The 14493-nt window shown below is 38.9% G+C and overlaps 1 protein-coding gene across 1 annotated transcript in view; it reads left to right on the top strand.

The window, feature by feature from the left end:
• The window catches only part of LOC149154416 (uncharacterized), a 37858-nt gene extending 26518 nt beyond the window's left edge, over positions 1-11340 (top strand). The window contains exons 3-6 of the mRNA XM_089444140.1: positions 9564-9706; positions 9798-10140; positions 10191-10778; positions 11208-11340. Coding sequence (XP_089300266.1) covers positions 9564-9706; positions 9798-10140; positions 10191-10778; positions 11208-11340 — 1207 coding nt within the window. The remainder of the gene's footprint in view (positions 1-9563; positions 9707-9797; positions 10141-10190; positions 10779-11207) is intronic.
• The last annotated feature ends 3153 nt before the right edge of the window (positions 11341-14493 follow it).

Genomic DNA, 14493 nt, shown 5'->3' with positions numbered 1-14493 from the left:
GTTTGTTGTGTTCTCTACCAGATTCGTGGGATAGTCTGGTTATTGCAATAGGTAGCAATGCAACTGCCTTGGAGTTTGATGAAATAGTCTCAGCCTTGCTAATGGAGGAGATGAGACAGAAAAATATGGAAAGCCAAAATGGTGATGCCTTGTTTGTACGAGGACGGTCCCAGAACAGAAACAAAAATAAGTCATCGAGTGGGAGATCTAAATCTAGAGTGAGATCTAAATCTCCAGGAAAACCTGTAAAGGTGGTGTGCTGGAAATGCAGAAAGAAAGGCCATTTCAAAAGGGACTATAAATCTAAAGCTCTTGACAAAGGAAAGGGATCTGATGAGGCTCCTTCTGCAAAGGCGAAAACCACCTTAGATAAAGGTGGGGATGTGTACTTGGCTTCTTCAAGTACGCATGTAGATCATGAGGCATGGTTGATTGACTTAGGTGCATCCTTTCACTTCACTCCCCATAGAGAGTGGTTCTGTGAATATGAGAAATATGATGGTGGTGATGTCTTCTTGGGGGATGACAGGAAGGCTAGAATCATTGGTCGTGGAAAAGTAAAGTTGAAGCTGCAAGGTGGAAGGGTTAGAACACTTTCGGGTGTTCTGCATATTCCTGCATTATCCAGAAATCTGATTTTTGTTAGCAAGTTGGATGATGCAGGTGTAAAAACAGTGTTCAAGAAGGATACCTACAAGATGGTTCGGGAAGCATTGGAATTGATGCGGGGAGTTCGGATTGGAACTATGTACAAGCTGCAAGGTAGCACTGTTGTTGATGGGTGCAACAGTTCCGTGGTTCCTGAAAGTGGAGCAAAAAATATAGTGGTCTCTGGAGAAAAGACCATGCTGTGGCATCAAAGGCTTGGACATATTAGAGAGAAGGGCCTTCAAATACTTCATGGTAAAGGTATGGTAGAAGGTATGAGTAATAGCTCTCTGGATTTTGTTTTCTGTGAAAATTGTGTATACGGGAAGCAGAATCGGGTGAGTTTCCCCTCTGGTGGTGAGAGGGTGAAACATATATTAGAGCTTGTGCACAGTGATGTGTTTGGACCTGTAAAGGTTCCATCACTGGGTAAGTCTGTGTACTATGTATCATTTATAGATGACTTCTCAAGGAATACATGGATATATTTCCTTAAGAAGAAATCTGAAGTCTTTGATAGGTTTAAGGAATTTAAGGCTCTAGTGGAAAACTAGAAAGAGAAGAAGATAAAGGTGTTGAGAACAGATAATGGTGGAGAGTTTTGTAGTAACGAATTTGAAGAATTTTGCAAGAAGTGTGGTATAGCACGGCAGAAGACTACTCCATATACACCTCAAAAAAATGGAGTTGCAGAAAGAATGAACAAGACGTTGATGGAAAGGGCAAGAAGCATGCTCAGTGGTGCCAGGTTAGGACAAGAATTCTGGGTAGAGGTGGTGGATACTGCATGTTACTGGTCAACAGGTCACCTTCATTAGTGTTGGAGGATAAGACTCCACAAGAGGTATGGACTAGTAAGAAGCCCTCTCTTTCACATCTAAGGGTATTTGGATGTGATGCATATGTACATGTTCCAAAGGAGAAACGAACCAAGTTAGATAGTAAATCTGAAAAGTGCATCTTTGTTGGGTCTAAGGATGGTTTAAAGGGCTATAAGCTTTGGAACCCAGTAACAAGGAAGGTTGTGTACAGCCGAGATGTGGTGTTAAGAGAAGTGAAGGATGTTATTAAACATGAATTCCAACCAAAGGAACCTGAGAAGATAGAGATTGAGCTAAAGGAGGAAGAATCAGACTCTATAGCAGAGGAGGAATCAGAAGATGAAGAGCCACAAACTCCAACTGTGAGAAGATCAATTCGAGAAAGAAGGCAGCTAGAAAGGTATAGTCCATCTGCTTTTTGTTCAGATTTTGCTTTGTCTGTTACTGATGATGATCCCAGAATTGTGAAGGAAGCAGTGGATTCAAAGGATGGAAAACTCTGGAAAGAGGCCATGGTTGATGAAATGGCATCTTTACACAAAAATGAGGCTTGGGATCTGGTGGATTTGCCGGCTGAAAGGAAACCCATTGGTAACAAATGGGTGTTCAAAAAGAAGATAAATGCAGAAGGAAAAGTGGAGAAATACAAAGCTCGGTTGGTAGTAAAAGGTTATTCCCAAGTGCTGGGAATTGATTTTGGTGATATTTTTTCTCCTGTTGCCAAGGTAACTTCTATTAGATTACTTTTATCTGTTGTTGCTGCTTTTGATTTTGAGGTAGAACAGATGGATGTGAAGACAACAATTCTTCACGAGGATTTGGAAGATGAGATCTACATGAAGCAACCTGAAGACTTTGCGGTGAAGGGTAAGAAAGAACTGGTATGTAAGTTAAAGAAGTCTCTATATGGGTTAAAACAGTAACCAAGGATGTGGTATAAAAAATTTGATACATTTATATGGGGACTTGGCTTCACCAGAAGCAAAGTAGATCACTATGTGTATTTTAAATTAATTTGTGACCATGTTATTTATTTGGTCTTGTATGTGGATGATATGTTGTTGGTTGGAAATGACAAAGAAGTTATCCAGGATTTGAAGACCCAATTGTCCTCCAAATTCGACATGAAATATCTTGGTGCTACAAACTATATTTTGGGCACTGAAATTAAAATAGATCGGGCAAAGAGGAAGCTCTGGTTAAACCAGAGGAAGTATGTCGAGACAATATTGCAGAGGTTTAATATGCAGGATAGTAAACCGGTGAAGGTTCCTATTCCTGTAGGTGTGAGGTTATTTGCCGAATAGTGTCCCAAGACACAAGAAGAGGAAGAGGACATGTCCCGTGTTCCATATGCAAGTGCAGTCGGTAGCCTGATGTATGCAATGGTCTGTACTGGACTAGACATTGCACATGCAGTGGGAGTATTGAGCAGGTTTATGTCAAAACTAGGGAAGGAGCATTGGACAGCAGTGAAGCGGGTTTTCAGGTATTTGCATGGCACTAGTGAATATGGTTTGTGCTACCAAGGAAGACCAGGATTGGACAGAGTGTTGGATATTCATGGCTTTGTTGATGCAGACTGGGCTGGAGATCTGGATCAAAGAAGATCTACAAGTGGGCATGTGTTTAACCTATTTGGAGGTGCAGTCATTTGGATGAGTAAGAAACAATCTGTAGTGGAAATGTCAGTTATAGAGGCAGAATACATGGCAGCCACTCATGCAAGCAAGGAAGCAGTTTGGTTGCAGAGGTTGTGTTCAAGTATGGGGTTAGTACAAGAAGCTATAAGGATAGACTGTGACAGCCAAAGTGCAATTTTCTTGGCAAAGAACCCCGCATATCATTATAAGACAAAGCACATTGATGTTCAGTATCACTTTGTGAGGGATATGATAGAAGAAAAAAAGGTGTTGCTGGTAAAGGTGGACACTTTGAAGAATACTGCAGATGCATTGAAAAAATCTGTGAGCTCTGAGAAATTTTCTTGGTGTAGAGAGACAATGGGCATTTCAGGGCTGGAAAAATGACTAAGCTCTCTTGTGGCCCCTTGTGGAAAGAAAACAACAAGTGGGAGAATGTTGGGTTGTGTTATATTCTTTCCACGTAGTTAACAGGGGGTTTGAGGGGCACCTGTAACCCCACTTTATGGGGTCCGGGGCAGCGCCCTGGAAAATTTTGTTTTTGGACCCTATGTTAGGTTGGGCAGACCCACCTATGGTTTTGTGCATGATTTTCACACATGTTTTTTGTACGCGATGGTTTTCGGTCCATGGTATTGGACGCAATGGTTTTCGGTCCATGGTATTGGATGCTTCGGCATGTATAAATATGTATTATAACATTGAAAGGAATATAATGAAAAATCAAGCTGGTAGTCCCGGTTTTGGGATCCAGGGGAAAATCTCTATGTATATGTGTTTTATGTGATCTGCTCTCGCATTATTTATTTTCTGTGTTTTAGAATTCATATGCAGGTAATTTTTGTACGGGGTTAAAACCTATAATAAGTCACTTGCTGCTATCAAAGAAAAAGGAACTGTGTTGTTAAAGAAAAATGTCAAGGCTGGAAATGTATTATTTTTTGATGGATTAAGACATAACTTGTTAATGTTAGTGAAATGTGTGACCAAGGGAATGAAGTTGTTTTCAGATCAAAGAATTGCGTGGTAAGAAATATGGATACAAGTAAGATCATAATAAAGGGAACAAGAATTCCAAGCAACGTCTATGTCTTAGAAGGCACCCAAGAGCATTGTTATTTGAGAAAATTTGAAGAAAGCTAGCTTTGGCACAAAAGTTTGGGACACCTTAGCTTTTCTCAACTATATAAATCAAGGAGAATGGGAGCAGTACGTGACTTTCCCAATATCTCTCCACTGAAAATAACATCTGCAAATCATGCCAATTTAGTAAGCACACCAGAGTTCAGTTCAAACCTAAAGAAGGTACTTTGAGTAAGCCACTTGAACTTATTCATACTAATTTATGTGGTCCTATGAGAAATAAGTCTCCTCATGGTGAACAATACTTCATATTATTCATTGATGACTTTATGAGAATGTGATGGATTGGCTTACTAAAACATATAGATGAAGCATTTGATAAATTTAAAGTATTTAAGGCTTTGGTAGAAAATGAGTTAGATATGAAAATAAAATGTCTCAGATTTGATAGAGGAGGAGAGTATATATAAGGTGATCTTTTCAATTTTTGTGAACAACATGGCATCAAAAGACAATTTTCCATAGCTAAGACTCCTCAACCAAATGGAGTGGTAGAAAGAATGAAAAAAATAATCCAACAAATGGCGCATGCCATGCTTGATGAGTCAGGAACACTTCACACCTTTTGGGGAGAAGCAACACATACAATCATGGATATTCTTAATAAAGCTTATGTTCGAGTAAATAGTGATAACACTCCACATGAGCTATGGTTTGGTGAGCCTACAACTGTTAAACATTTTAGATTTTTTGGAAGAAAATGTTACATAAAGAAAAATGATGATAAGCTTGGAAAGTTGGAATCTAGAGATGATGAAGGAATCCTCCTTGGATATTCTTCTAGAAGCAAGGGATATAAATGTTATAATAAAAGGATTCAAAATATTGTTGAATGCATAGATGTTGTGATTGATGAAGCATCCACAGGTACCAAAACAAAAGCACCAACATATGACAAACCTCTCCTTACCACAAGCCAAAAGGTTGTAGGAGAAGCATTAGAAGAAGGAAATGAAAATATAGACACATTAGAAAAGACTCCATCAAGGTATGTTAAGAAAAACCATCCTGAATCTCAAATTCTAGGTGAAAAGAAAGCATGAACAAAGACTAGAAGAACTCTTGTTAGAACTTCTAGTCACTTGGCCTTACTATTCACAATTGAACCTCAAAATGTGAATCAAGCAAGAAAAGATGAATATTGGGTTAAGGAAATGCATGAAGAACTTGATCAAATAAAAAATAACCATACATGGGAATTAGTACCAAGGCCTCATGATAAAAATGTAATTGGGACAAAATGGGTAGTCAAGAACAAACTGAATGAAAATGGAGAAGTAATTTGAAACAAATAAAGACTTGTATGTAAAGGATATGCTCAACAAGAAGGGATAGACTTTGAAGAAATATTTTCACATGTAGCCAAACTTGAATCCATTAGAATTTTTCTTGCATCTTCAAGCTTTCATAACTTTAAGTTATATCAAATGGATGTTAAATGTGCATTCTTAAATGGGGATCTAGAAGAAGAAGTCTATATTGATGTCAAAGGGGGAGAGAAGCTTGGTGTTTAGAGAAGAATGTTTGGTGAGAAGTCTTGGTATTTGTAGGTGTGTTTGTAGGTATTCACAAGTGATGACCAAACACCAAAGTGGTTGGTGTAAAGTCCAAAGGGGGAGATTATTGGCATTATGGATAATGTGTTGTCCTTGATGGAAACCTACTTGATAAAGATATCAACATGATGGTCATGCAAATGCTATAAATGGTATGAATAGGGAAATGACAAATCAAAGATAAATGAATGTTAAAAGTGAGGTTTGAGAAAGTATACACATATCTTATGAATAAGGGTTGTGTACATATGCTGGTCCTACAACAGAAAGTTGTGTACAAAATCCAAACCATGGTATTTTGGATACCAAGGGTCATTACCATGGTATTGTCCCATAATAATGGGTGTGGAAACTATTATTTCATCCTTTCAAAGAATACCAACGACATTACTAAGGGATTGACCTAAGGTATTGGCTAAGGCTAAATCTATATAAGGAGATGGAGGTCAAGGTGTTATGTGTGCAAGTAATGAGCTATACACACGTCATTTGATTTGGAATAGGTGTGCACCAGGAAGCAAGGAGAAAACTCAGATATGAAACATTTGGAAGTTTGTTGACCTATATGTTTGATTGATTTACTTGTTGCAAATGTCGAAGTACCTAACAATGTTATGAACCAGCTCAAGAAAAGATAGAAAAGATAGATCAACGCCTTAGAATTCAACCTCTTCGAGGGGGCAAGCTCCTTTACATTACATAAATGAACAATTCTTCGATGATTCAAATGAAAAAACCTCCTTTCTATATATAGGAGTCTAAGGAGTCACAATATAATCCAGCTGACCTAACAATAATAATATAAAGCCACAAAAATAACAATAGAGGGATTCTATGGGGCACAGTAATAACAATATGGGGGCAATAGGGGCACAACAATATTAATAAGGGGTATAACTACAATAGTAATGGGGTAATCACTAGTATTATAGGGACCCAACATGCCCCTCTCCTTCAAAAATGTGTTGTCCTCAACGCTTGAGTAGTTCTGGATACTTCTGCATAAAATTATCATCCTCCCATGTGGAATCTTCATCGGATAAGTTCTTCCACTTGATAAGATACTCTGAAATTGATCGATTTCGTAGCTGTCAAGTTCTTGTTTCTGTGACTGCTTCCGGTTCCAATATAATTTTTCCTTCCTCGTCAAGTTCTGGCAATATTGTTTGAACTGGGAGCTTGTCGCCATAACCTTCTTTAAACGTGAAACATGGAAAACTGGGTGCAGTCGAGAAGTTGCAGGAAGCTCCAATTTGTATGCCATAGTACCAATCTTTTGCAACACCTTGTATGGACCATAATACTTTGGTGATAATTTATTATCCTTCTTAGCTTGCTTGAGGGAAATTTGCTTATATGGTTGTAGCCGTAGGAATACCCAATCACCTACATCAAAACTTATTTCACTGCGATGTTGATCTGCCTGTTGTTTCATTCTATTATGTGCCAACACAAGGTTATCCTTTAAGAGTTGGAGGACTTGTTGTTGATGTTCAATGTGATGTTCCATTGCTTGAACCTTAGAATTTTCTCTTAAATATGATGTGATGGTTGGTGGATGATACCCATAAAGTGCCATAAATGGGGTCATTTTTGTTGCTGTATGGAAGGAAGTGTTATACCACCATTCAGCCAGAGGCAACCATTTGACCCATTGTGTCTGTTTATCAGATACAAAGCAACGAAGATATCCTTCCAAACATTTGTTTACTATCTTAGTTTGCCCATCAGATTGAGGATGATAAGATGAGCTATGAGCTAACTGAGTACCAAGACAAGAAAATAATTCTGTCCAAAAATTTCTAGTGAAAATGGGATCTCTGTCACTTACAATAATCTTTGGGTTTCCATGTAGCTTTTGAATTGTTCCATAAATGCAGTAGAAACTGTACTGGCTTTAAATGGATGTGATAATGCACAAAAGTGTGCATACTTGGTAAGTATGTCAACTACCACCATGATGACACTCTTTCCCTCAGACTTGGGTAAACCTGTGATAAAATCCATTGAAACCTCCTCCCAACGTTGGCTTGGAATGGATAAAGGTTGTAATAGACCCGGTGTCTTAATTGTTTCAACTTTATTTTGTTGGCAAACCAAACATTCTGCCACAAACTTTTGAATATCTGATTTAAGGCCATCCCAAAAAAATTCCTTCTTAACCCTGTGGTAAGTTTTTAAAAATCCTGAGTGCCCTCCTAAGGGAGAAGTGTGCAATTCCATAAGAATCTTTTGTTTTAGCTGGGAATTCTTACATAGGTATAAGTGATCTTTGTACCATAATGAATCATTTTGCCAGCTAAATGTATCAGACGTACTGGAATCTTGTTGTAACTTTCGAATAAGTGCCCACACTTCTTCTTCATTCTTCCATTCCTCCCTTGCTTCGTTTATCCAATTTGGTTGGATAATATAAATGGCGCACAACAATGCTTCCACATCCTCATCCTTTCTTGAGAGTGCATCTGCCACCACATTTTGCTTCCCTTTTTTGTAGATGATTTCAAAGTCATAACCCAACATCTTTGTGACCCACTTTTGTTGCTCTTCAGAGGATAATCTTTGTTCTAAAAAGTATTTAAGGCTATAATGATCTGTTTTTACATTGAAGTGTCTTCCCATTAGGTAGGGTCGCCATTTCATAAGTGCATGGAGTATTGCCAACATTTCCTTCTCATAAATAGCTTTGCTTAAAAACTTTCCCTTGATTGGATGACTTTCAAACGCAATGGGTCTTTCATCTTGCATTAGAACAACACCAATTCCATTTCCTGAAGCATCACATTCCACAATAAAGGTTTTTGTGAAGTCTGGTGTAGCTAAGACCGGTGCTTGGCACATTGCCTCTTTAAGATGTTCAAAGGCCTTTGTTGCTTCTGGAGTCCATGAAAATGCATATTTCTTCAATAATGTTGTTAGAGGTGCTGCTATTCTCCCATAATTCTTAACAAACTTGCGATAATACCCTGTCAACCCGAGAAATCCTCGCAGATGCTTTATGGATGTGGGGATTTTCCATTCCTTAATGGCTTTAATTTTTCTAGGGTCTACCTTAACTCCTTCATGAGATACAATATGACCCAGATATTCCACCTCCTGGACTCCAAAGAAACATTTGGATCTTTTTGCATATAATTGTTTCTCCTCCAATAGTTGTAGCACCCTGTCAACATGTTCAACATGATCCTTCCAAGACTTGCTGTAGATTAGTATATCATCAAAAAATGCTAACACAAATTTTATAAGGAATGGTTTGAAAATTGAATTCATCAAACCTTGAAATGTTGAAGGTGCATTAGTAAGGCCAAAAGGCATGACCAAAAATTCATAATGACTCTCATGAGTTCTAAATGCTATTTTCAGAATGTCTTCAGTCTTCATTCTGATTTGATGATATCTTGAACGAATATCCAACTTGGTGAAGTAAATTGATCCATGAAATTCATCCAGTAATTCATCAATGACAGGTGTTAGACTCCGTCTTGTCAGCCCGCTGCAATCAAATTCTCCAAGGTTCATTTCTCGTCATTCATTGATGTTACTGTGGTCCAGAAAAGAGTCATTTCAGAGTCAAGGTTTTATAGTTGGTCTTCAAACTTGTCAAATGATTCCTACAGGCTAGAAGAAGGTTTAGTGAGTTTATATTTCAAGATGGTTATCAATGCAAGATTTATTCTTCTTCAAAACCCTGTTTTGAAGAAGAAATCGTTAAATGTGTTTTCAAATATGTAATTATTGAAAATTTTCGATAGAAAGCATGATGTTTTTCAGAGCAGATTTAAGGAAAGTGCTCTCCATGCCAATGATGAGAATGATTCCTTTACACCTGAGGAACTTCGGCAGCAGGCCCAGGAGGAGAAAAAGAAATATCATACTCTTAAGAAAGAAGGAAAAGGTGAGGAAGCATTACAGGCATTTAAACGAGGCAAGGAGCTCGAATGCCGTTCTGAAACTTTAGAGCTTTCTTTGAGAAAGAGCATGAGAAGGGCTGTCATCATTGCTTGATGAAGTTGCTTTCAGTTTCAGTGGTGGGAAGGACTCTACGGTTTTGTTGCCTCTTCTACGGGCAGGATATGCTCCTGTTGAAATGGGAGAACATGGAGGTAGTGAACATGTATGCTCTAAATTGAAGCATCCAATAAGGACAATCTATTTTGAAAATCCGGGGGCATTCCGAGAAATCAATGCGTTCACATACGAGACGGCAGAAACCTATGACTTGCAGATGGAGATTATTCGGCTTGATTTTAAGTCTGGTTTAGAGGCACTGCTAAAGGAAAAGCCTGTCAAAGCAATCTTCCTTGGTACCCGTATAGGCGACCCTAATGCGGTATATTAGCACAGGCGAGGGAATGAAAATTTTCAGAATACATATCTTGGGTTGGTCAAGAACAATTCTACCCAAGCTCAGAAGGATGGCCACCTTTCATGAGAGTGAATCTCATCTTGGATTGGTCATACAGAGATGTATGGGCTTTTATTCTTGCATGCAAAGTTCCATATTGCACGCTTTATGATCAAGGATATACTTCAATTGGAAGCATTCACGATACAGTACCAAATGGGTTGCTGTGTATTAACAATTTATCTGGTGATAAAGAAAAATTCAGATATTCCATAGGCTGGGCAGTCACTCATCGGGTAGTAATTCCTAATGATATTGATACTATCTCTGAAACAGTTGAACAACAGATTCAAGTTAGTGACATGGTGTTTATCTTTGGCGGCGTTGGACCTATTCATTCAGATGTTTCGTTGGCTGGAGTTGCGAAAGTCTTTGGTGTGCGCTTGGCTCCTGATGAAGAATTTGAGGAATATCTGAGACAGTTCATAGGAGAAGAGTGCTCTGGTTATCAGAATGAGATGGCTCGGCTACCTGAGGGAGATCTGTTCAGTAAACCATATAATTCCAAAAAGACTCGTAAATATTCCCTCAACTTTGTGCATGAAAATTTTATTACTTCAAGGTAAGCTGCAATTCTCATTTGTAACGTGACGCTGAGAAATATGATTGAAAATTGGACGGGCTAATTAAGCTCGTTTTCAAAATTGGAAACTGGAAGGTGCGCGACGCGTTGGAGGTGTGCGCTACGCACCGGGCAGTGCGCTACGCACTGGGATAGCACGCTACGCACTCAGTCCAGCAAAAATTTGTTTATATTCATGCAACCAGAACTCAAACAAACTCATTCCAAATCTCGCAAGTAGGCTTCTAAAGGTTGCTCAGTAGATTTTAGCATGATTGTGGTGTTGTTAGCTTGCAAGTTTTGCTGTATCGCCCAATGCTTACAGTTCATTTAGAGGCTCAGATTTTCGCCTGGACTCAGTTGTTTTGGTTTCAACGACAAAACAATGGCTCTGCAAGCTATTTTAGCGCGTGATCAAATCTAATTCAGGTTTGTAACAACTGGGCGTCAGCTGGCACGGAATTTAGAAGCGCAGTCACTGAATGACCTGGGTTTTTCCAAGAGATATGTCCGGTGCCTACAGATATCTGAGGTTGTGAAACAGCATGAAGGATTTGATTGATTTTAGTCGGGAACATAATATGAGGCCATTGCAAGTTTAAACAATTTCCCTCGTCAGATTTCTTCTAACCTGCAAAGTCAGCAGATGCAGCAAGGAGATTCTGTTGGAAGCATTCAAGGATTAGTTTCAGACCATAACAGTGTAAAAAAGAATCCGATGCATGGTAATATGAACAATCACAATGCTACAGCTCTGAAAAAACTATCAAAATCTCTTGCGCCAAAATTCAATGACATCTTGTTCCTTTGGTGGCTCAACGCAAACATCACCATGCAAAAAATAAGCACAGTTGTCATCATGAGCTGAAATTGGCAGAATTTTAGTTTAAAGGTTGTTTTTATTAAATGACCAATGTAACGTGGCAGTCAGAGATCACTGGATTAGAACTGATGACAAGATCGCATGCAGGGAGATGATTTTTTCATATTTTAATTTTTCACAGCCAGGATGTCACATATCTTGTGGCGCGCCCTCTAAAGATTGCAAAGGGACTACGTTGGACCATTTAAAATTATAATTTGAGTGCAAATATTAGTGGGGTGCCGAGATTTTCTTTGCCTTAGTCAATGGGTTATATATTTGGGGGAAAATGAAACATATCCATATCCTGACGAGGACTCTTTGAAACGTGTACTCATTTATGGTAACATGGATGAAAGTGCTCCCAAAGTTACAAATGATATTAATTATAAAAATTTGGTTGTTTTTAAATAGGCAGAGTAAAGTCAAACCCAAATTAAAACGCAGATTACCAACCTAAGCAGAAAAATAGGGACAGATTACTTATCTTAGTCTTCAGTTATGATTTGGAGGGTTCATACTACAGTTTCCACCTTTGTATTGGTCACAGAAAGTCTCGAATGAAAAATGTAGCGCTGTTCTTTAAGAACCGATGAGTGGCTTTTTACTATTTTTTATCATGTCAGTTGAAACAGCTCCATCCTTTTATGGATTGGTTTTCTCCTGAGCTTTATATTGTATTAAAAATCATTTGTAAAGCGGGGAAGTTATTTCTGAGCGCTGGTGGAGAAAAACAGAGTTTCATTGTACAGATTTTGACAGGGATTTTAATAAAAATGCAGCTCTGACCCCTGAGATTCCTGTGGTATGAAATTTAACATTTGTGTCATCCTTTGTTTCATATGTAGCCTGTTATGTTTTCATTTCATTTCATAATCATTTCTAAATGAATACTTTTAAGTGAGAAAGGCAGAATTCAATTTATTTGCTCTGTCTTGAGGAAGTGTTCATATTTAATGTTTTCTTCTGTTTGACAAGGATTCATCTTCTATGCCCTTGTCAACCCCTCTACAGTCCACCCACTCCACAATGCTTCAAATTTGATGTTAAATTTCTTGCCTATCTTGCCTCAGGAGATAATCTGTGTTTTTTGATTATCTTTCTCTGTTTCAAGCTGTTCTTTGCCCATGCAGCCCAGAAAACCCCATCATTAAAACCCCTTTTCCTATCAATTTACTAGCCTAAAATCGGTATTCCTTATTGGTCATCTCAGCCCATTTGAAGATTTGTCTGTCGAGATAGACCTGGAGAGAGCCCTCTCCTGTCCTCGTAGGGCTAGCTACGAGGCTGAGCGTGGTATGATGTTGCCTCGAGTTTTGCCTTCCTCAGCCTGAGGCAAATTCGAATGCTAACATAGTGGCGACCATACTGGGGAAGATGGTTTGCTGTTGATGTGACATTCGACTTGTTGATTGTCTTGTCCTAGTACATGAAATCAAATTGCAGATCTGATGCTGATGGTGGACAGTAGTCGGACACTTATGAAGGCTGAAACTTTCGCCTGGCGACTCCAGCTCGATCCAGAGACTCCAGTGCTCGCTGATTCATTCATGCAATGGTAGGGTATGTGGCAAACCCTGCACTTTGTGAAGCTGTAAAAGATGTTAGAAATTGGTTAGCGGATTTTGAAATTAATGAAGATTTTTTCAGTGCCTTGCTTCAATGTTTGAAATTTCCGAAGTTCCCTTTTGAAGCTAAAACTGGTGTTTGTGAATTAGTTGTTGAAAGAGTTGAGAAGGAGATTCAGTGTTTAGATGAGCAGATCCAGTCATATGATTTCCGAGACCCTAAAACGTTCTTGGAAATCATTCCTCCTTCAAAACAAGCAATAATAGAGTTGCCTACAGATGTTTGCATTGACAATGTGCAGCTGGAAATATGTATTGCGGAATTGGGGCAGCCAACAGAATCTGGCTTCTGCGATCCAATGGCAGCATACATCGAAATGTTTTTCAGTTTGATTGATAGATCAGGCTGTTTTCTATGTGACCAGGATCATTACGTGCATGAAGGGCTACCAGAAATTACATCTGTGTCCTGGTGGAAGCATTCTCAAGCGGCATCATTCTCAGGTTTACTTGAATGGTTGATTTGGCATTTTAGTATTACCTGATCTACTGTTTTTACAGCAAAGTAGGGTAGATTTTGTAAATAAATAAGCAGCCAAAGGGCAGCATTTCATTCTGAGTTTCATTTACAGTTGTAGTGTGAAGTTTGCTGAGCAAGTTTTTCGATCATTTCAGTCAAGTTTCAGTCCATAAATGAGTCGGAAGTCTCGTGTTGTCTGTTGAAATAATGACTCCATTGCCCAATGGACGGAGGCACTGTCTGCTCTTCCAAAGCTCTGCGGTTCTTGGCACCTCCAAGAAGCGGCAGCTGCCATCCCCATTGGAGCCAATGTTAGACTCCGTCTTGTCAGTCTTCCATCAAAGTCAAATTCATCAAAATTTATCTCTCGTCATTTGCAGTCATTTGGGTCAAAAGGAGTTATTTTAAACTTGCACGGGTATTTTGCGCTGATCTGAGAGGGCACCTCAAAACTACATTAAATGTGTTGGGTCCTGTTGTGGGAACTAATTTATTAGCTGTAGAAAATGGACTGAACCACAAAGTATTTTGGTGCTTGTTTTTTGTCTTTCTCGCTGATGCCACTAGGGAGAATAGATGGTTGGCAGCATTAATGGCAGAGTTTGGGAATGATAGCAAGGACATGCTTCTTGACATTGAAATGATACATCGAGAGATTCTATGGCAAGTTGCATTTATTCAGGATTCAAAGGCAGTAATATGTCAAACTCAAGCTGTTGGACCACCTCCTGATGATTCAACGCCCCTTCTATTGATGAGATATTT

The sequence above is a fragment of the Pinus tabuliformis genome, chromosome 9 (assembly GCF_031772625.1).
Source record: "Pinus tabuliformis cultivar Carrire ecotype Pingquan chromosome 9, CPIR1, whole genome shotgun sequence".
NCBI lineage: Eukaryota > Viridiplantae > Streptophyta > Pinopsida > Pinales > Pinaceae > Pinus > Pinus tabuliformis.
Note: the sequence above shows the minus strand (reverse complement) of the source record. Positions and strands in the feature narration are given on the sequence as shown.